General features: G+C 42.1%; 1 protein-coding gene across 2 annotated transcripts in view; it reads right to left on the minus strand.

Annotated features, from left to right (window-relative positions):
• Positions 1-18,103, minus strand: part of UNC5C (unc-5 netrin receptor C) — a gene marked incomplete at both ends in the record, with an annotated part of 232,011 nt that extends 213,908 nt beyond the window's left edge. For both annotated transcript variants that reach the window (XM_079534620.1, XM_079534619.1), the window contains one exon: positions 17,980-18,103. In XM_079534620.1, coding sequence (XP_079390746.1) covers positions 17,980-18,103 — 124 coding nt within the window. The remainder of the gene's footprint in view (positions 1-17,979) is intronic.
• Between the last annotated feature and the right edge of the window lie 5,528 nt (positions 18,104-23,631).

The raw sequence follows: 23,631 nt of genomic DNA on the forward strand, positions 1-23,631 counted from the left end.
AAAATGCACTGAAAACTCTTCCTAAATTTTATTATGAATAGTTTTTAAGTTAGTGGATAATTTTTGATCCACTGTATCATGTTTAATGTTAAATTAAGCCAAATCCATAGATACACACAGCCCTTTAAATTTCTTCCTCTGTTAGCATAATATACTGGGTCAAGTATGACTACTGTTTATTTTAACTTTGCAAAATTGATCCCAGCTTCATATTTTTGAGAAGGATTGGTCCATTTTGGTACAGTTCCAGAATAAATCTTTCCTGTTCTTTTAAAGTGAGACTGAGTTTTGACATATCACCATTGTGACTGTGGCAAGCCTTTCTGGCACACATAATGAACGATTGACTTCTTTGCTTGTTTTCATAGTGATAAATATATGGTACCATTAGGCAGCAAAACAAAGTATTCCCCCAAAATCCCTGCTAAGCATATTTTGGAATTAATGGGGTAATATAGATCCATCATGCTTTCTTTCTATGCTAAGAAGTATTTGAATCCATAAAATTCACTCACTCACACATAATTTAAATAACCAAAAGGAACATTGTATTTTCCTTTCTTCTGCATATGTAAAAAGAGCTGGCAATCTTACCAAGTTTAACGATGCAATCTAGTTAGGCTTCTATAGATCTCACTGATGACTCATAAGAAAGATTCAATAACACTTCTTGCACATCAATACAAAAAAAAAATATCATTTACTTTTCAAGATACAAAAAAGAAATGTAATCAGTAGACATCAGCAACACTTTTCTGATGAGAGGTCCTGTAACAGGGAGTTTACATTAACAATTCTTCAAAGATATTCCTGTTCTAAAATGCTTCCTAAGAGGCTGTTCCTCTTCTTATCAGAAAGTTTTGGTAGGATCCCTTGTTCTAGGCCATAGCCTTGCACAGCTGCACGCAGAGGAATAGGACTGACTGACCACACTGATACACAGACAGTTGCAAAAGTGTCCTTGCACTTGAAATGTTAATAGGACTGGTCATGAGAGACATGATTTGTGCAGAACTCTGCCTTCACTCCCACTTTACATTTTCATTTGACGTTTTCCATGAGTATGAAACCCCAAAGCGCTTAAATCAACTTTATCAGTTCTTTTTACATCATCTTTTCTCCAAATCTCTCACCAAAACACCTCGTGTTCTGCCATTTTTGTTGTTGTTCAGCTCCGCAGTTTTTCCTCTGGCATTTAGAGACAATGATGACACTAAGGTATCTTTTGTACCAGGAAAAAAAAAAAAACAATTTGGAAAACTGCACTTCTGAGTGCTGCCCACACCACACACAGACTCCTGAAACAGTTTTCGGATGAATAAGGAATGAACTCCCATTGAAAAAATAAATAAATGACACAACATTAAGAGATTACTAGATGGCAATTTTATTTTTTGTCTTGCTTTTTAAAGTACTACTTTGTTATTTAACAGGCCTTGTAATTACAACAGTGTAGACGATAAAAGCATACAGATAGTAAAACATTTATTTTAAGAACCCTTCAATTTACATGACTTTTCTTTTGGTTTTCATGGAGTGCTTTACCACTCACCCCAGCTCTTGCTGACCTGCCTGCCAGCCTGGTCTGAGGCTACTGAGGCCTATCCCAAAGCAGCATGTGCCTCTCCAAACATCTCTCTGGCATTTCTTTATGGGCACCTGCTGCTGGTAATTACGGGCCTGTCTCCTAACCATTTCCTCTGGTTTATGTCAGGGCATTAGTCAGCCCACTTGATTGCAAACAAGCCCCAGTAACAGAGCACTGCACGAGCCCTTACAGTAATTAGGCAGACCCAGCCAGCTCTGTGTTCTGTGCCTGCACAGAAAGGAGTGGTTTCTTTATAATAATCTTCCTTTTGTTGCTTTCAGTAGCATAATGCAGCACACGCTTTGGTAACCTTAACCAGACTGCCCACATGTGTCTGCCATGGGCTTTAGAACCAGTTGCTAAATGCACACTGCCCAGATCCCCAGAACAAATCTCTGTTTGGCTGGAAGAACAAAATGCTGCCTTTCTTCAGCCTTAAATCCCATAAGTAAGTTTGTTCCCATCCCAAGCCTTCATGCAAGTAAAATAGAAGAAATACTTTGTACATCATCTTTGTAAACATGTTCTGGGGCAAGGAGGATACTTTAGTTTCTTTATACAGTGCAGTATCTGTTTTGCCGCCCAGGGAAATGAAAATAAATACTGTAATGTATTCAAAACTCTTAATTCTCCAGAGAAATGTATTTTTTCTACTGTTACTAATTAGTATTTGAAACCACTAATCCTATTCAGGTTGGCTTTTGTTTGTTTTAATTTTCCATTGCCTACTTTGAGAAAAGCCAATGATGAAAATTCACTTTTAGTGTTGTTTTAGTAAATACCTTCTGAGATGGTCAAAAGCAGCTGGCAAGTGCAGCAGCTAGACAGAGCCTCAGTGACACCCAGAATTGCTGAGGAAAGTTCACTTGCTGACCAGGATCAGGGAGATATTTCTGTTCTAGGGGCAATATGAGCACAGTCTTTTCATTTTGAATATCATACTTGGCCAAACCTTTGCACTGGTGAGGTGATGAGTGGCTTTAATGTCTTCTCAAAAAATTTCTGCAAGCTGTGCTTTTTTTAAAAACTAAAAGATTCCCAAACAACTAGCAGTCGTAAAAAACATTTTAGCCAATAATTGCTGTTCTAGATGGCTATCTTTTCTTCTTGATTCTTTCTAGTGGGACAAGATCTTGTAAAGATAGAAACATTTTCCTCCCTATTTTAATGTGGGGCTCTTTGTTAGCACTGGGATTGATCTCTGATATGCTTTGCTGTCTCTGCTCCTTTATTTCATTTACTTTAAAGGCATGCTTAGAGACATGGAAATTTTTCCATCCCAACAGATGAGACAGAAATCTCTCCCTGATGAACACAATCTTGTAAAAACTGGAGCTGTTCACAGCCCTCATCTGGCACTGCACTAAAGCGTTTAGCAAAGGAACGCATTTGCTGAAGGCCCCTCCATCCAAGAAAGGCAGCAAACCTGATCATAATCAGAAGGCTCAAAAACTAAAGCCCAAGAGCTGAAACTTGTGATGAACAGATGAGGCTAAGTTGCATACACAATTTACCTGTGCACCTCAACACATTAAGATGCATTTATATGTATGCTTACACCAGCTGGTGTCTACATCCTTCCTAACCAAAATGCTGTTGGCCTTCCCTAGCCCCAGACCCATGCATGTGCAGGAACTTTACGGTGAGGGTGACGGAGCACTGGAACAGGCTGCCCAGGGAGGCTGTGGAGTCTCCTTCTCTGGAGATATTTAAGTCTCACCTGGATGCCTACCTGTGCGACCTGCTGTAGGGAACCTGCTTTGGCAGGGGGGTTGGTCTCAATGATCTCTGGAGGTCCCTTCCAACCCCTACAACTCTGTGATTCTGAGATTCTGATTCTGTGAAATTTTTGCACACACCTATCAGATCAGGTGGCCCTCAAGTCATGAAAATATGGTACTGCAGAAAATCTTGTTAAACTTTTTTTGCTACTACAGGAAGACTTATCTTTCCAGTTAGATAATGGTGGCAGCTGAAAACCAAAGGTCACATCACCTGATATTAAACAATCCCACATTTGATAAACAAACCAGCACACAAATCAGGAAAACAGAATTTTGAGCCTAGGGCTATTGTCAGGTCAGCTCTTCACCCTGCAGGTAAATGCATCTTCCGAAATAATATTTCACTGTCTGTAGGCTTGCAATAGACTCACATGACCTTTTTAGTTGTGTTTGTGGGGGAAAAGTACAAACATTTATGTAAGTTATTTCAGCTCAGAAATTCCTTGTGATTAATTAATTATATATATAAAAATTTCTCAAAGGACAGTGGACACTGTATGCACATACACATAACAAAGCAGTTTAGTATTTTTCATGCACTGCAGTATTCTCAACCAATGACTCAGCCTTCGGTGCAAGTTCTCAGAAAACTGAGAAGTGGCACTTCAGCTTCCAAAAATCAAAGTACATTATTTAGGAGCCTCTTCAGAAACAATCACCTGCTGCACGCTGTATAGTTACACCTTTGCAAACCATAGCTTTGCATTCCTAGGTGCCCATATGAAGCTGATAGTGATGAATACTGATTGCAAAATGACAGCAGTTTATATTTAAGAAAGCATATTGATGTATCTTAAAACACTGACCATCTAAAAGCAAGATAAAGTTAGATGAAGTCTGATAGAGAATGAAGTTTTGATTTTTATTGTTTTTTAAAGAGTGACCTTAACAAAACATTTCCTGGTACTTTTATTTCATCATAAGCATGACTGATAATAATAAGAAATAGGTTATTTTGTGCATTTATTTTTCAGATGCCACTTCAGACAACAAGCAATAACCACTGTTTCTACTTTGGACTATGGTTAAGAGTTAATATGCTTAAATAAACCAAACTTCAGGAGCTGACAAAAAGTATCCAAGAGCGTTTTAAGACAAATTTTGACCTTGCAGAAGATGCAGCAAATAGCTCCCCACTAATGTACTTCTATGGAAGTCCTGAAATTCACAGTTCAAAATGGGAAACTTCTAAAGGATCAACTAGCTAAAGGATCAACTAGACTTTCTTTTGATGAGCATAAAGAAGAAAGAAAAATAAATGAGTACATTAGAAAACCCTTACAATTTTTATTTAATAAGCATCCCTCTTCACAGCTTGGGAGCCAGAAATGCATATGTATTAACCCACTGAATTCCAAAATGCTTACATGACACCAGAAAGCTGAGAAAATTGTACAAATGTCAGACATCTTTGAGAGCTGGCACAATCAGAACATCCCAGAAGTTTTGCTTAACAATAAGTTTTTGTTTGCATAAATGACTGCAAACAATCCTTGTAGTTCTTACTAACTGCAGAAAATATTAACGGTGTCTTGGAGTACCAGTTACGTCACAGATCTTCATTGGCCTGCTATGAAAAAAGTCTCTGCTGAGCCACAGCCAAGCTCCAGGTATTGAAAAAGAAGAAAGAAAGTGATGGACAAAATGTTTGCCAATTTATGTCAACTTCAGTGGGGGAATCCAACCACAGAAGAAAAATAAAATGATAAATACTTTGGTTTGCATTACTGTTTTTCAAAGCCTTTGCTTTGGGGAAAAAAAAGACTCGCAGGATGATTATAAACCTTTTCACGGAACTTCAAGGCCCTTCTCTGAACTGAACACATTTACACACACAATCGTAACGCAAAGATGGTTTAGTAGCCTCATGCAACCCCAACTATTCTGTACTAGACTATTGATCTCCTCTTCTCTTTCTATTTAAATACAGACTCAAAGTCTTCCCTGAAAGCCTCCATCTAGTACATCACAGGCTCACAAGTCTCCCAGCACTCTGCTACAAACCTAGCTTCTTGTCACCTTAGGTTTTCACAGTCCTTAGGGGGCCCTGAATTGTCTGCATAAAACTAGGAGATGAAAATGATTATGCACATGGTTCAGGCTTAGTGTGCAACAGACAGACATCCAGATGGGTAAAAATAGCAAAACTTTCTGAAAGACGAAGAATATTGGTATTGCAATTCTTCTTCCAATGAAAAGTATTCATGACTGTAACTGTCCCATGTCAATATGAACAGCATCACTTTGTCAGCTCCAGCCTAATTCATTTACATAATTCTCCCAGCACATGAAAATGTATATATTTACTTTTTTTTTTTTTATAATCAAATACAATAATGATTTTTTTTTTTTCAATAACAGGAGAAATGGTGCAAGAGATGAGACAAAAACATACGGAAAAAGTCACTTTTGACCTATTTTTTATCCTTTAAACCCCAAAGTGGACTCAGTATTAAAATCAAAGCACTCTTAAGTATATTGTGAAATATTTACAGCTGTTATTACTGCCTGATTTATGTGTGCAGAGACCAGATTATTCAGACTGGTTTCACAAGCAATATGTTAGTAAACAGGATTTTGTTTGGTAATTATATTAAACATGTCCACTGGAATTAATTACAAATGGTATTTTACTGTACTTGATAAAAGCACTAGGCAGCAAGAAATAATGATGGCAAAAAAAAAGTCTCCTCTCATTTTCAGTAAAGCTTTCCATGTGAAAATCTGTCAACATGAAAAGTTACTGCTTGTAATTAAAGCCAGGCTTTAGTTCAGTAATATGTTTACATGTTATGTTCCAGAAGGGAAAAAATGCAATTGAATTACTCTCCTTAAAGCCTGTGGTGCACAAACACATGGTCTGCTCTGAGCACACTACTAATGTCGACTCCTGCAGCCTGGGAAGAAAAAAAATAATAATTAAACAAAAAAATCAGCCAAGCCTCACGCCACATTTGAGAGTTTTGCACTATTAACGTGGTTTGTTACGAGTTTAAGAGAGCCCTCCAGATGTGCTTGCAGGATTTTTGCTGTGGGTATGCCTACCCAGATCAGGTATTTAAGCTCTGCTCTTGTCAGTACTTGTACAAGGTTTCACTAATGGACTGATAACAGCAAAGAGGAGGTGAAGTTTGTGAGAACGACAGCAACGAGCTAATTACCCCTCTGCTTCAGTTCTTGCATTAGCTCACTAAACATCCCTTAGACAGCCTCCACAATGGCTTTATAGCACAACATCTGTTTTCAAAGGTGACTTCAAGACAACTTTTCAGAATTAAACTGGGTTCAAATTGCCAACCTGGGTGCTAAGTGGTGCTCCAGGAGAGGACCCCACTCTGCTGGCTGCTTTTGAAGATGAGACCATTTCTGCTCTTTCAACATTTGTCATGCTCCCTTTATTTTTAATAAACACGCACCATTTTCTCACTGCCCCTCTGTATCCTTTTTCCTATACATAAGTGGTATGTGTAAGATGCTATTTGCTGTAGAAATAGTTAACTAGAATTTAGGACCAGAGGCATACAAACACTGTATAGTGACAAGTTTAAATGCTCTCATATTACATAATGAGACATATTTCCTAAATAGACAGCAAATAACTTTTTCCCCCCCCCATGGCAACCCAGTGCTCTACATGACAAAGCATGTTACTAGCTTCAGTAGAAAATGTTCTTGAGCAAGGTCATAACATATTTCGTGGTAAAGAACCAAACAGATAAGCTGGTCTGTGGTTATGCAGCGTTACAGAAGTCTGTATGCTGAATTTGCTAATTTAGCTTCAATTCACAAACCTGATGCTCATTGCTTCTCTTCTATTTTTGTTTCCTGTTAATGCAGCCAGATGGGAACTTCAGTATGATTACAACTCTCCCTACTTTAATATGAACTCTTCATCCTACTACTATCAGATGACATTTGCTTTACTTAATGTACATACATTTAAAAAAATTACAGAAGTGCTATTGCTGCATTACATGAAAAATTCCATTGTACATTTAGCTGACATAGCATCAGCTGCTGTTTAAACTGGGCTTAGCTAATGGACTTTTAATGTCAGTGGGGTTATGTGCAGTTACTGGCTATTAGCAGGAACGGGCCCTTTCTATAAAAATCACTTTTCCTCAAGCATGTTGTTTGAACATTCCTTCCTCTGATTTAGTGACTGTCACCAAATACAAAACAAATGCAAGGACGCTGGAATCTACTGTTATCTTTAAAACCAACTTAACCTCAGCCCGGCCTCCACAAACAAAATACACATCTTGCATTGGTGCTGGCAGATATAAAACTTTAAGGACAAAAGACCAAATTTTCTTCATGTTACTCAGATGTAAATCCCAAGCAACCCAGCAAAACTAATGAGATAGTAAGAAAAACATGATGTAGGTATTGTCATTGGTTGATTTCCCCAAGAGAAAGCATTTTTTTCATTATTATTATTATTATTATTATTTTTTACAATGAAACCAAGTTCCCGTAAAATAAGCTCATCAACAAAGTTTTAGCAGATGCATATTCCATGGCATGTCACTTTGTCATGTAAAATCAGTTTTCTTTGTAAATAGTTCTTATAAATGCAAATTTAAGACTTTCTGCTGGAGATTGCAAAATGATAGACACATTTACAACGCAAGTAAATGAACTAGTACTTTTCTTTTCAAGATTTGGTAGATTTTATCCAATAAGCTATGTTTACTACACTGAACTAATATATAAAAGACTTAGCAGAAAAAAAAAAAAAAAAAATGACTCACACAGAAATACTGCAGGACACTGAAAGCACAAAAGCTAGCAGAAACTGAAGATTTTTGCCTTTGTCAAAACACACATGGCGCTACTCATTCTGCTACCTAGCCCAGGATAATCACCGCTTTTATTACCAGCTGTTACATTTATAACTCCAGCCTCAGAAGCCTGAGTATGCTTTTACAGTAGCAGAGGACTTCAGTTAAAAACAACAGAAAGCTGAGGCAGGTAATCGCCAGGCATTCACCTGTGTGTAATAGACATTTATGCGGGTATCTGCTACAGTTGGTGGTCAGTGTTCCTACTGGAAATAATGTGGCAAAACCCAAGAAAAGAAAAATTGCCTGGAAGATCCTCACCAACCGATTTTCAAGTAAGGCATGGTATTAATCTCTGTACAGCTAAGCCGTATCACTACATGTAAGAGGAATGGAAAGCCACGAAAGTATTCAAATTAGTGAACTTAAAAATAAACAAAACATACAAAAAAAAATTGACAGCAAAAAACCAACCAAACAAACAAAAAGTCTATATCAAGGTCCGTGTATTTGTGAGACTCACTCTACTGTGCTGACATAATTTTTTTTTTACACAAAACTGTTACAGCTGCTATGTCTTGTCTTTGAAATTAATGGAGCTATATATTTTGTTGGCCATAGCCTGGACTTGTGTAAGTATATCCTTGATTTAAGTACGGGGAAAAAAAAAAAAAAAAGAAAAGTAAACTGACACCACTAAGTTCTGAACTTTCTAGCTATAAACTTTCTAGTTACTCAGTAATAACCAAGAAATTAGGCATTTCCTACTTGCTAAGGCACACCTATTTTAAATGAGAGAGACAAGGAAAACCAGCACTCGTATCCTTGTCAGCAGAGATGTGCTGCATAAGAAGAACACCGTGTTTTATTTCAGCAAGTGACTGAAAAAGTTACCCTCACCTTCAGAAACTGGTGAGGAAGCAGAAAGGAAGTCCCTAAGCTGTGTTTGTAATGTCTGTGTGGAAGGAATTTTTAATGGGGATGATGATTTTCCAAAAACCATCGCAGCTTTTGGGCCAAAAAGCTTACAGCAAGGAATACTGGTAATTCATGAGCCAATTCAGCAGGAACACTGCTGGTACCAGGGCATATTCTTCACCATTTAATTATAGCCCCATCCCTTAACTGGACAGAATTCGGATTTTTCCATAATTAACTCATATTTTCAGATCTGTGGCAAACAAGAGAGAAAGGAAATTTTATGTCCTACTAGTTGAAAACACCAGTGAGTTTTGTCCTGAACTTAGAACAAAAGCTCAAGCCATAGAGATTACACTTTATTCGCAGTGACTGCAGACCATCCAAAATTTCAGACTGAGCGCCTCGCTGCTACATGCTCTGGTTGCTGCTGAAAGCTGTTGATGCTGTACGATCGAGAGGTGAAAGGAATACATCTGTTAATTCTGAGAGCAGCTGGCAGAACTGGGAGACATATTAATAACAGAGAAAATTAATTCAGACTAAGAGTGCACATGCATACCTTGAATTATTCTCAGCAAACAGAAGTAGATCTGTTACAGTTTGTGCGGGTAAATCCAATGCACGAGAACAGTCTTAACCTCACTTGCTATTCGGTCCCACTTCTCATTCCCCCCTTTTGATATGACTGAACTGCAATTAACCTTATTCAGGGAGACTACATCCTTATTTTCTCTCAATACGTAAACTTCTAGTATAAACACGCATGTTGGAACTGAAGAAGACAAGCGATACATCTATGCAATACATAAATACACCGAATACCATAGGAGAACAGGAATTCACACTCCAATTGTTATTCAACCAGTTCTGATTATAACACAGCTCTCAAAAACTCTCTGAATGTCTAACAATCATCTTGTGGTGATCTCTTCTTGCTGCCTCATGAGATGTACTAAAATCAAGCAAAGGAAAAACGAGGAGTTCAAACAGGTTTCCTAAACTCACACAGAGGAGTCAAACTCTTTAGACAGATAAGTTAAAGCTTACTTGCCTGTTTCCCCCTGTCTAGTTGATGAAATTCAAGATCTCTCAAAAAATCACATCCACTACTCAGGGGACCAAGGAAAACGCAGGCTTTCCTTTCTCTCAAAGGATACACCGTTAATCCACAGAGCTTAACGTTTCAACCTCTCACTCAATATGAGACTAAGAAATAAAGCTACTTTACTTCTTGAAAATAACTAAAAAGGGATTGGGAAGAACTACCTAACAAGAAAATTCTCAGCTGTTGCCAGACCAGTAAAACCTTTCCAAGCTCCTTAGCATTATTGTTGATAATGTTACCTCCAAGAGAGAAAAAAAGATACTGATTTAATTGCCTAGGCAACCTGGGCTTTGGCAACTCATAAGGCAACAGGGTGTAAGCTGCTTCATTCAGTTGAATATGATATTCCTGAATTGCAGATTTAAACAAAACAAATCCACCCAAAGCAGTGACCCTTATTCCATTTACAGCAGCACTGCTGTTACCCACTGGAACTGCTATCACTCCTTGCAAATGTAGGCTGTTTGGGATAATTTCACTGGTCTAACCAAGTCCATTTTAAACACTTGCCAGTGTAAATTCAGAGTTCCCACAAAGCATCCCTGTTCTGAGCAATGGCATGTGGTTTTGCCCTTCATCTTTTAGGCATCTTTTGGGTGCCAGCATATATAAACAAATTGTTGGGTAGACCCGGTAAATTCAATTTTAGGAAAACATCTGAGAGCCTTCAGCACAGCATTCCCACCACAGTATCCATCTTTGGGATTTTCAGATGAGGAGAAGGAGGGACTAGAAAAAACACCATCTCCAGAATTCACAAGCCTCTGTTTCTCATTCTGGTTCCCATACACATTTGCTACACACTCTTCAGCAGTTCACCTGACATCTCTCCACCAAACAGCAATAAAACACAGCTCTCCTCCCAGTTCAGCAAGGTGAATTAAAAATCTTGTTACTGCAGTGTAACCAATGAGAAACTCTCACGATCTCCAGCAATGCAAACACAGCAAAACCATCCTAAGGAGGCAACTGTAGATGTTCCCCATGTGGGGTGCCACCAGTTGGTGTGCACACACAACTTCTTTGCTGCCTTCTCTTTGTTGTTCCAATGCAGACCTCATAACAAAGAAAAGTGAGAATTTGGAGAGGCACTGAGCACTGCACTATGTATAGAAAGACCCTACTTTTATGGGATTACTGCATCTACGCAAGCTAGAGCAGCAGGGAGAGGTGTGTTTGGGGACTAGCAAAAACACTCACCTAAACCCAGTGCTGCCTGTCCTTCCTGAGGCAGGCACCATGGCCAAGTTGTGTTTCTCCACCTCAATCTGCATCAGTCAAATCAGTGAGATATAAAAGGAGCACAAGATCTAGGAAATGCTGCAAATACATGCCTTAATTTGTGTTGAATCAGGACTGTAATTCAAGCTTAATAGTGAAACTTTCCACAAATTTGTTTGGGATATGTTTATAAATGCAAAGAAGAATGAAAGCTGTCATTGTCTGAATATTCCATAATGTCTAACATTTTTATTTTCACTGAACATCCAGGAGACTTTTAGAGAGGGGAGGAAAAAGAAGAGTTTGGCCAGCAGAACAAATATTTGGTATGTTACTGACCTTTTTGCTAAAAGAACTGAATCCTTTCTGGTTTTGATTAAGGTTTCTTGTTGGTGGGAGGTTTCTTGAAGGGTGTCAGCCACATCCCCTTCCCCCAAGCAAATAAACAAAAACTATTCCTCTCCTCCCCTGCCCCAATGGAGTTTTCTGCATTGATAAAATTTTTAAGTGAAACTGCTTTTGCCCAGAGCTTCTAGGTAATAATGTGCCAAACTATAAAAGGACTCCCCAAGTCCCAGTGTTTGGTGAATTAGGAGAAAATCCCATTTTTCCTGCTGAACACATGTGATTTGGGATGAAGTTGGGAAGGCAGATAGGAAGCTGCTCTGATAACGACTACCTGGGGGAGAGGGGGGATGAATGCTGCACAAGAGCATCTCCAAGGTTATGTCAAGCTGGGAAACCCTTTAGCAGCTCTTGCTCATGCTCTGAACCACAGTGCCTGACTTGTGAATGCTACTTGAAAGTGCAGAGCCAGCCTTGAAGAAAGCAACTGGATCACACTACAGTTTGTGGTTTCATTTCACCTTTTTCTGCTAGTATGTACGCCCATGGCTTACAGTCAGTTCTGTGTGCCACATCCCTACCTTAGAAAGATGAATCTAAATAAAACAAAAACCAACCCACAATCTACACTCTGCAAAATGTTTAAGCACATCTAGTACAAATACAAAGACAATACTGCATAAATCCTCTCCCTGTCACACTGCCAGAATTTGGGGCTGGAATATTTGCAGATGGCCCCATTATATTAAGCATGGGGTAACAAATTATGTGCAAAATTAAGGAGAATTCTGTTGTTTCTATTTGCTCAATGCTAGCTGCTTCACAAACATTTCCATTTTCAACATATTTTCAAATGTTCACTTACAAATGAAGCCAGTTAAGTCTTCTTTTGGATACAGTTGGCCTCCCAGAAGACTTACTGCAGTTTCCTTCAGATCACCTCTTAGATAATGTTATGATGGAGAGCTCTAGGGGCACTGACTCCCAAGACCAGACTCTGCTGAGCACACACAATAAATCACCTAAAACACCACCATTCTTCAGCCCTTGGAAACAGTCAGAGCTGAACTGTGCCTCTGTACAGCATTATTCTGCAGCTCTGCAGATGGAGGTCATAGTTAACTGGAAAACCACCACTTGCCTCTTATTCCTTACACTGCATCCTTGACTTATGCTTTAAAGCTCACGCTGGTTTATACCTGTGAGTCGAATGTCAAAGCAGAACTAGCTAATGAAAATGACAGGCGATGTAATTACCGCTGTATTGGCACTGGTGCCAAGATTGCTGCCTGCTAAACTTGAATACCTCCACTGGGTGGCCAGCAGCACACACACTTCACAAACACACACACTGCTCTCCCGACCCAGAGGGAGGACATGAGGATGGGAAAAAAGAACACCTTTCTTTCCTATAGCACCATATATACAGTTACATGAAACACATTGCATTGGCAGAGCACCCATGATTAAACTAACCTTTATTTCAAGGATATGACGTGTTTTAGATGACAAACCAAAGATCCAAATGCTTGAGACTCACACTGAGTCAAATCATCTGTCTCCATTGCGGTAAACAGTCTGCTACTTTGAGTAACATACTCAGAAATTCCCCAGCGTTAGAGCAATTACAAATATTTTTTCTGATTATCTATTATATATTATCTATTATTATCTATTCATGTGTATTTTTTCAATATTCAGGAACCAGATTCCTCAAAAGTCCAACAATGTGAAGTCCTGAAAGACACCATAAAGGAAGAAACATGGCCATATGCTGTAGGTTACTTCAAACAAGACTTCGAGGCTAGCAAGGCAAAATATGCGTAGCTTCACGTTTCAAACTAGCTCTACCCAGTGTTTTACATATACACAAAATTCTGACCATGTACAGTACAGAAATATCCAACTACCATTCTACCAGCGTGAGTTCCTCTCATGTACCATGAGAACAGATGTTGCACCTTATCCCATTCAACTGGACAGACTGACTGTGCCTCAAAACATCCATCTCTACTTGTACAAAAAAATAAAGATATTTATTTGAAAATGCCTGATAAATATAATCCACATGTTCTCCTCTCTTGCTTTGCAGACCAGCTATGGAAATGATTTGCTTGTCTTTGGAACACAGTTCTCAGATGTACTGTATTTGGAAAATTCAATTAGAAAAAGCCTTTTTAATATGGTTAATGCTCTTTCCTGTTTCTGACATTTTCACATACAAAGCTAGTCACAAAGTGCAGTGAATAACCAGGGCTTTGAAACCACTACAAAAAAAAAAGCAAACAAAAAAAGTCATGTGCTGAACGATGCATGTAAAATGACTGGGTGTAAAAATGTTGCATGATTGTGGAAATGTTGAGAAACCACAAATGCATTCTTACTATACTGAATAATGGCAAGAACAGTAATGCTGAAAATTCATCAGAAGGGGGCTGTATTTGATGCATGCACTTCTGTGTTATTTTTTTCTGGAACTGTTGTAACCAACTGGCTAAAGACTGGACAGACAAAAGCACAGATTCTGACTCATTCATTCCCATGGAGAAACTCCCTCCACAACTGAGGGATCTCTGCACTTCATTTTAATCCTGCTGAAACTGCTCCTCAGTCAGCCAATGGGCCCACCTTGCTCCTTGGGAAGCCTCTGCAGCACTAAAATGCTACTGAGGGCAAGTAAGGGCTGCAACATCTGGCCCAAACTTGTGAACTTCTCTGAAATCTGCAAGAGCAGAACGCTTGAAAACAGAATAATGTTCCAAATGGGTTTACCTGTTCACAGTGAAATACTCCTTGGCTTTACTGACGCAGATGCTATTACATTCACACGATCAAATACAAGTGGTCCACTGATACATCAAGAAAATTAAGTCTGTTTTTCCTTTTACAAGATGCATTTAGTTTTTTTTTTAATTGGGAAGCGCATCCCCAAAAGGTTCATACATTCACACGTTGTGTTTCACTTTTTCCGCACCAAGCATTTTCAAACTGCTGCTGTTGGTAATAAGGAGTATGCTGGGGTAGGACAAATATCTGCACATATGGCTCTTTTACAGTTTTCTTTTTAAATTATCACTTTAATTTAATTAGGTTTCAGAGGTTAAGCATAAAAAATGCACTTTCGTTGTAAAGGAAGAAATGAGACAAAACCTCATTCACATGCAGCCCCTTTGACTTCAACTTTTCTACCCATATCTTCCGCATTATTATTAGCCCATGAAGCTGGCAGAACCACACTCACCACTGCAGGTAGGCATTTCAGCTCTCCTTTTGTCCCACCCATCTTTGAAAAAAAGAATAGGGCTGTGGGGCAAAGCCCTTTTAAGGTCCAAAGAGAAGAGAAAGTAGGGAAGCACAACAGCTGAAGCACAGTCTCTGCTGATAGACACAAGAAGGGAAAGTTGCTCTGACGGCAGATGGCACCAAGACGCTGAGCACAGCTAGGTCTGGAGTTGGCTGTTTGTTTCTCTTGCATATTGGGATGCCTGGATTCTCCTTTTAATGGGGCTTTTTAAATATATAGCAGTATAATGAATATAACAAACATCACATTCAAACTGATTTTGGCTTGATAATTTCCCTGGCCCTTTTCACTCCCCTTTAAAAATTACAGGCTCTCTCTAACATTGGGGCCATTTCCTGTTCTCTCCTGATAACAACGGAAAAATACTTAAGACAGCTTCAGATAATAAGATAAGAAATGCTAATAAAAAAGTGTATTTAGGACTGCTGAATGGTTTACAGGAGGATTCTGGGATGCAATGATATGAATCTCTCTGCAAGGGAGCATGGGGGCTGATCCACCAAGCACTCAATTGATACATTTATTTTCCAAGAGGCAATGGAAAGGGAAAGCATTAAAGCAGAAGCCCCACAATGCCCACGGCTTCCCTAGCCAGCTTCAAAAGATAAAGCTGGTTGGGGAATGGAGAAGCAAAGCAAAATAAGAAATTGCACTAGGAGCAAGTACTGGGGGGGAAAAAAAATGCACCTCCTTCCATTCCTCTTAAAATTATAACTGTGTCAGTGTTTGCTGGTTGAAGACAGCCACCCCTTTAAGCCTTTTTTTTTTTTTTTTTTTTTTTTTTGCTGTTGTTTTTGCTTTTCAAAGCATCACATAGGACGACTGAATTGTTTGCACAATTAAAACCATGTCAGCTGGCTCCAGACCCACTGAAAATCAGAAAAGACTAAGGCTGATTTGGGGAGTGCCACATTTTCCATTTCTGCTCCTTTCAAGGGTCTGTGAATGAAAGAACTAGTGGAGGGGTTCCACCACAGAAAAGATTGACCAACTGGGTGATGACTTTGGAGAATGAGGTTGCATAAGAATCATTTTAATATTTGCATATTTTGGAAACATAGAAACAAAAGAGCACTAAAACTTTGTCCGTGAGATATAGTAAGAAAACTTCCTGAAGAGGGCACAGTTAAACTGTTGATTCATTGCCTTACAGAAGCACTATGCATACATAAATGAAGTTCACTAAGACAAACACCAATCAGAAAATCCTTCAGCTCTGGGAAGGATGCCAAAGCCAGGTCTGCACCCAAATTCTGCACCCACATCCAACAAACAGGAAACAAAAATAAAAGCAGCCGTGGAAAAAATGAGTCAAAACCAAATGACTATCTCCCTCAGTTTTCCACCCAGTCGTGGAAAGTGTGTGACATGGCAAATGATGGGAAATATTGCTCGAGACCTCTCCTGCCTTTCTTGGTCCCGCACTAATGCCCCCTGGTCTTGTCCCTAAGCACACACACAGCACTCTGCCATGCAGCATTACATTATGAACACGTGGCAGCGGGTGCAGGATGCCCTGCAGCAGGCAGACGTGGAGCAGCAGGTCCCTGTGTCCTGCCAGCAGGACATCAGGCTCCTTGCTACTCCAGGTCCTGCTGCCCAAGGGGATCTTCTCAATCCTCAGATCTGCACAGACTGACATGAAGCCACTGACATCTAGGTCTGTGTGCACATGGTGCTAATAAAAGCTTGAAAAACAGAAACATCAAGCCCCAGCCACGGCCAACAGGAAAGCAACTGAGGAAATAAATGATGCAGAAATGTGATATGATGCATAATCGGTTTTTGTACTTCCATTTTCTACAGTTTCTTTTTCATGACCAGGTTTCCAATATCCCTGCAAGATAAATTCCTGGTATACTGTGGAAACGTGACCAAGGGTGAAGCAAGTACCACCGGGTAAGGATTAACAGGGTTAAGGTACAAAAACGATGCACACTGCATCCCAACACCCTGCCGGGGGCAACGGGAACAAGAACGGGCGGGAGCACTCCCCAGGCCAAAGGCTGGAGAGGAGTAGGCTGCGATGGCTGGGAGAGAGCACGGGGTCGGGCTGTGAGGCCGTCTCTAGTGCCTCTCGACTGAAGTGATGAGGGGGAAACCAGCGTTCTTCCACTTGCACTGTGCTGACATCTCCAAATCAAAGCTTTGCTGCACGTTGCTGTTTCTCGGCAGGTATGAAACACGCGATCAGCTTCTGACAATTCCTTTCTCTCGCTACCAACGTAACCGGGAATTTGCAAGAGCTTTAACGAACGCGCACATCCCTGCTACGTGCTGTGCTGCCCACACGCAGAAGCAACCTCTCTCCCCCCAGTGCTGAGGAGCTCGTAGAAAAGTATTTCTCAGCAGAAGCCATCATTTCCACTTCAGCTCAAACTCCCGGGAAGAGAGGAGAAAAGCACCGAGAAAGTTTTATCTGGCAGCAGAAGCTGCTTCCCGCTGTGCCTGCCTGCAGCAGCCGGGCTGGGGCGAACCGAACCGGGGTTCTTTGTGATTGATGCTCCAGGCACCGCGGAACGCATGGAGCCACTTTCACTTTGATGGGGGAATTTGCACACAAGCTCGGAGAGAAGCATACTTAGTAAATGCGTTCCGCAGCCCCCGACCCGGCGAAAATAAAACAGTAACATAAAATAAAGATACTACACACGCGGTAACTGCCTTCGGGTCCATCACTCTTTAAGAAAGAAGCAGAGCGTGGGAGAAGCGGGTCTCACCAAAGACCTCTGCCGAGGGGTCGGAGCGGCCGCAACGGCTCCCACCTGCTGTGCCCGCAGAGCCCCCAGCCCCACCGGGCCCTATCCAGCCCAATGACTGCTCCCCCCCGCCCCGCTCCTGGCTGGAGACCCCGGGACGGGACGGAGCAGCCGCCCCGCTGGCCGCGTACCGCCGGCCCGCCCCGCCCGCCGACCCCGCAGTCTCACCTTGCGCGGCAGAGCCGGGCCGGCTGGCCCCCAGGACGGCCAGCGCGGGGAGCACCACGCTGTGCAGCAGGTATCCCATTCCCAGCCCGCAGCGGGCCGCCGTGCCCTCCAGCCCTTTCCCCATAGCCGGGCGGTAGCGCAGAGAGGTGCCTCTCGAAGCCGGTTCAGCCGCCGGCGGCCCCGTCCCGGCGTGGAGCCCCGCAGGCGCTCAGGCTGCGCGGAGTGCGGCGGGGCGGGGGGCGGCGGGGCACGGGCGCGGCATGGCGGGGTGCGTAGCGGAGCCCGGCGGAGCGCTGCCTTCCCGCGGGTGCCTCGGCTCGGAGCGGCTCGGAACGGCGAGGCTAGCTCCAGCCCACAGCCCGCGGGGCGGGGACGGGTGGGGGCCGGGCAGGGCCGGGCTGGGAGAGGGGCTGTGCCGCCCGCCTGCGCTCAAATGCGAGCCGGAGCCGAGGAGCGAACCCAGAGGGAAAGGGGGCGGGGGAGGCTGGGAACCACCCGCCGCAGCCCTGCCCCGCTCCCCCTGCGCGGATGCTGAAGCACACACATACACACTACCGAACGCAAACAGCCCTCCCAGATCCGGCTGAGGGAGCAGGGGGAAAGGCTACCCCGGGAGGGGGTTGGGGAGCCCCTTTCCCCAGGGAACGGCTTTCCCTTTCCTTTCCTTTGCCGCCTCTCCTAAAAGGCTGAGGTCACCCCAGGGTCCCAGCCCTTAGCCCAGCACCCTCAACATGCCTTCTCTTGCCCTCTGCCTTCATTGCTTGTCCACCGAATCCCACAGGCAGTGCCCACAGCTGAGGTTCATTGCTCGACCAGGGCTTGCTTAGAATTCGCTGCTGGTTTTGGTTTTTAAGTTGCTGTTCCCCTTGCAGAGCCCAGGTGGGCTGCCTGTGGCAGTGCCCAGACACAGCTTCTCATGTGCCAGGCTGCACCTACTCCAGGGACCTATAGTCCCATAGCATACTGTGCTGCCCTGGGCAGCCTCTCCTGCAGTCCAAAAGCTCCCTAAGGAGAGCTGCCCATGAGACAAGCAGCACTTTTTCATGCATCTTCCCAGACATGCTGCTTTTGCCTTCTGCCCGTCAGGAAGAAGTAGCAGCATGAGGCTGCCATGGCAATGCTGCAGAAGAGTTTCCTGGGGCCCCAATAGCTACTTATCAGCCCTGTGATGTTAATGCCCTTCCCATATGGACCATCCCTATTTCTGGGTTTTGGGAGCTTTATTTCAGAAGGGAGATATGCCAGGAAGGTGCCCCAGGGAGATCACACTTCAAGCCCAGCAGCTTCTGTGTTCTAGTCCTGCCTGTTTCCAATTCTACATCACAGTTTAGAAAACACTGAGGCTCCATCATTACTTTGGAGGCTGTGTAAGCAGTGGAAGGGGAACTCTGAACAAGAATATAATTCCAGAACAAGTTGGGGTTTTTTTGTTTGTTTGGTTTTGTTTTTGTTGTTTTGTTTGTGTTTTTTTTTGTTTTTGTTTTTGTTTTTTTTTTAATTATTTTGCCCTACATACATCCCAGTCCTTGTACTCCCCAGCCTTACGCGGTGTGTGGGAAGCGAACAGATCATTTCCCTATCTATGACATTTGTTTGCCAGTTTTGCCATAACTCAGTAAAGCTGGGAGCTTCTATCATTTGTTGGGTACTTGCTGTTTCTCTTGTGCTAGATGAAACTTTGCAGAGGCAAGAAAATAAATCCCTGAAATATGGAAGTTGAATGCATTGAGGCACAAGCTGACGGGCACATCCAGTGCCACAAGAGACAGGAGAGGGAGGTCTGGTTTCTCCATTAAATGGAGTTAATTTATTTTTGATGTTTTGGGTCTTCCCAGGAGTAATACCTATAGTTTCAGGCTTAGTTTCTAGTTAGTACCTCAGTGACCTCATTAAATAGGTCCATCCCAATTTCAAGTCAATGTCCCTGCAGCCTTGTCTGGGGATCTCTAGTGGCTGCCAGTGTGTCAGCCTCTGCTCTGGTATAATGCATGGGGAGCAGAGCTGATCACAGTCAGCATGCAAGTGACAGCATGGGGACAGCTAACTCTCAGCTGGGGGGCAAAGCAAGTCTTTTCCGAATACCCAAGTTGTGGCAGACAAAGGAACCAGAGTAGTGCAGCCTAAGGTGTGAAGGAATCACTTTCCTGCTGGAAGTAAATATGCTTTGACCTACAGAAGGCAGTTCAAACAACAGCACTTAAAAGCTAAACAGAGGCTCTCTGGAGAAAGTGTTTTCCAATTTTTCTGTGCTCCATTATGCATAAGAGAGTGCATCCGATCTGCTGCACATGCCCAAACCATGGAGCATTCTCAGAGGTCCTCCACGTACTGACAAACACTACCTGTGCCTGGGCATCCCAAATGTTACTACATAGGACATGGCCCATCCAGAAAGCTGTCCCACGGACTCTTTAGCTTTCTCCTTGTGAGGTGAGCAGAATTATCAGGCCAGCTTAATAAATTTCAGATTTGATGCAGTTAAAAGACTGAGATAATTCAGGGATTTGGGATTAGAAAATTCAAATTGTCTGGGTTTATTCCAAGGTGGATTTGTTTTTGCTTTCTGATGGAATGTGGCTGGAGAGGATGTTTTCTTGGATGTTTGAAAAGTAGGTGACTTAAAAATATATTCCACCTTAAGTTTACCATTTAAATTTCTTTAAATGCCTTTAGTAACTACTGAATACCCATCAGAAAATTGTCTGAAGCAGATGATTATCTCCAATTTTAGACAGAAATATGGGGTTTCAAACATTTGCTTTGGAAGGTGAATCTAGGTGCCTAACAGCTGCTATTTTGGCTGGTATATTCAGCTAGATTCAAGAAACAGCAATTTCATATCTATGGCAAGTGACTATGCAAACAAGGGTAATGTTTGTGTGTTTCTATGTGACTTGTGTGTGTTTTTGTTTGCTTGTTTTCCAAAAGAGCTTTTTAAATTAGAGTAAGGTTCTGAATTAGTACTTGAAATTTTTCACCCCTGCTGTCAGCTCAGGAATTTTCAGCTCTTAAAAGGCAGTTTTTGAAAGTGCAGAGCTGGTACATTTGACTCCAGTGTGTTTTATTGCTCAAGCATCTGGAGTTGCAAAACAATCATGTAGAAGGCAGGTTGGACTGGAAAAGTCCTATCAGCCTTTATAATCAACATCGTGAATAGCAGTATAAATTACCAGGTTTTGCTCTAGATGTTTTCTTGAGGTTCTCTACATTTATAAAAAATTATACAAAAATTAATCTAATTACAGCACTCAACAGACTGGGAACTTATATTTTCGGTTGTTACAGTGGCACAGCTGAGGTGAAGTGATACATTGCAGCAGGCACTGTATAAAAACAATGATTTCCTGATCCCCATTGCACAGAGCTGGGAAATTTGGATCACGACTGGAGCAGAGGTAATAAGGTACCCTATGTTAGGTAGAAGCAATGCTGTTTGAACAGCAGAGAAATCTTGTTCATGGGTTGACGACTACGGGTAAGATTCAGTAATTCATTCCTGCCCTGAGCATCATGTCCCTAGATAGACACTGCCACTTTGGGGCAACTCACCTCAGAAAGCACTCACTTCATGAATATTTATAAGAGAGCAGAGTGGCTCCACATTAGGTGATTACATGTGGTAGAATGCTCTCAGCTACTGAAACACACCTGAAGCAGCATGAAGTACTTGAGCAAGGGCTACATTTTTCAAGCTACTCCCCTGGCTGTTTGCAGCGCTCAGCAGCATGTGGCATGCCTGTCATTGAAGGCATACCACACACCTTTTGGTTGTACCATTCCCTCAGGCTCTGCCGTGCTGTTCTTATCGTATGGCAGAGCCCAGCATAGTACAATCAAAAAAGCAGGTGTGATACATATCTCTTAACTTCACTGACATATGTACCACAAGGCATCAAATGCTGCAGTTTTATATCTGTAGGCAATTACTTCCTTTGTGATACTGTGGATCTGCAAATGAAACTACCCACATTTCAAGAGCAACACATCATTCCCAGTTGAAACTTCTGAGGTTTTGGTGTTTTTTTTTTTGTTTGTTTGTTTGTTTGTTTGTTTGTTTTTCATGCTGGGAATGACTGTTTGTGGTAGCAGTGTGATCTGAGGAAAGTTTCTTTCATAGCTAGCAAAATCTATGAAAACAGGTGATTACGTTTCAACTTCCAGAATCATACATCACTGTGTACTTTATTCATTTAAGGAACCAGATCTTCTGAAAACCACCCAAGCTCACACGCTATATCAGTGTGCTAAACTTTCAGTCTGGGTGTTATATTAGCAAGGCTCTGGTCAAAGTATACCTCCCTACCCAGAGAAAAGGATTTAAAGTGCATTTCACTTCACTTCAGATCTGTGCTGAATCACGGAGGGGCGGCATTATGTCCTGTTCATGACACGTTTTTGCCTCCACATGCTCCTGCTTGCTTAATAAATGTATGGCAATTAATGTTGCCCTCACTATTTTTTAGAACAGTTCGGCTTATGGTGTCTGAAGGGGACATCCTTGAACTAAAATGGAAAAAAAACTTGAATTACATTTCAAGTAATTATGCTAATGTTCGGGTCAGGTTCCGTACCTGTGCTCCTGCTGGATACTGAGTACTCTGCATATTATCCTGTTAATATCAAGCTTGTAACTTGTGCAGTAGGGTGCTGCTGGAGCTGAAGACACACACCTAGGGAATAAAGACAAAAGATTCAGAGATGTGTAAGTGTCACTTTCAATAGTGAAGGATATTATATTCTTGAAGGGCAGTGAGGCTTTGGTTCCTTGCCTGTTACTGAAATCTGTGCCCTCGAACTACAACCAAATGATATATCAAAGAGCTTTATCTGTCATGCAAGTTATCTGTGAAGTGACAGATCTCTTATTTATTTATTCCCATCTACAAATACTCTGTAGCACTTAAAACGAAACAATCAAACAAGTTTGATCCTTTTGGTCCCCACACTGATTTGCCTGAAATCACAGTTGTGAGCCCTGCTGCCGAATTTTGGGCGGTGCAGCGTGGAGCCAGGAGGTGGCCTCGGTCACCCCCGTGGGTCGCTCCCGGCTCGGGCTGTTGCGTGGCTGTGACTGCGCTCCCTCCTGCGCGTTCCCGTGCGCAGCGGGCTGCTGCCGGCAGAGGGCGGGCGCTGTCTCCTCCGGCCCCGGCGCATCTCACCGGGGCGGGCGGCACATCGCTCCCACGGCTCCGCGCTAGTTTTGTCCAGGAGCAAGGCTCTCTAAACCTCTGCATCTTCCCACAACGGATTTGCCAAGGTTCAGATTCAAGCTTAGCATAAAGGACATGAAAAACTCAGAAAGAAAAACTCGAACAATGTCTCCCTAAAAAGACGGCTGAATAAAGTAGGGTCAGACTTCCACGCACACCTTTGTAACATTAATCTGCCTTTTTCTAGTCCAAAACCGGCATATTTCTCATTGTTAAAGGTTTTCCTCAGATTTAAATATATGTGCAGGCTTATGCACGAGCAGTTTGGTGAAAGCAGATCACATCAAGCTAGCTGCGGGACTCTGAGCACATGGCAGTGGTCCCAGCCTCTCCATTTACATCTGCTTTGTGAGAGAAGAACAACTACAGCCAGAACACAACAGCCTCACTTCCCTTTCTTACTACTATTTTTTTCAGTTTGAAAGTTGACAAACTGTTCTGC

Source organism: Tetrao urogallus (assembly GCF_951394365.1).
Source record: "Tetrao urogallus genome assembly, chromosome: 4".
Taxonomy (NCBI): Eukaryota; Metazoa; Chordata; class Aves; order Galliformes; family Phasianidae; genus Tetrao; species Tetrao urogallus.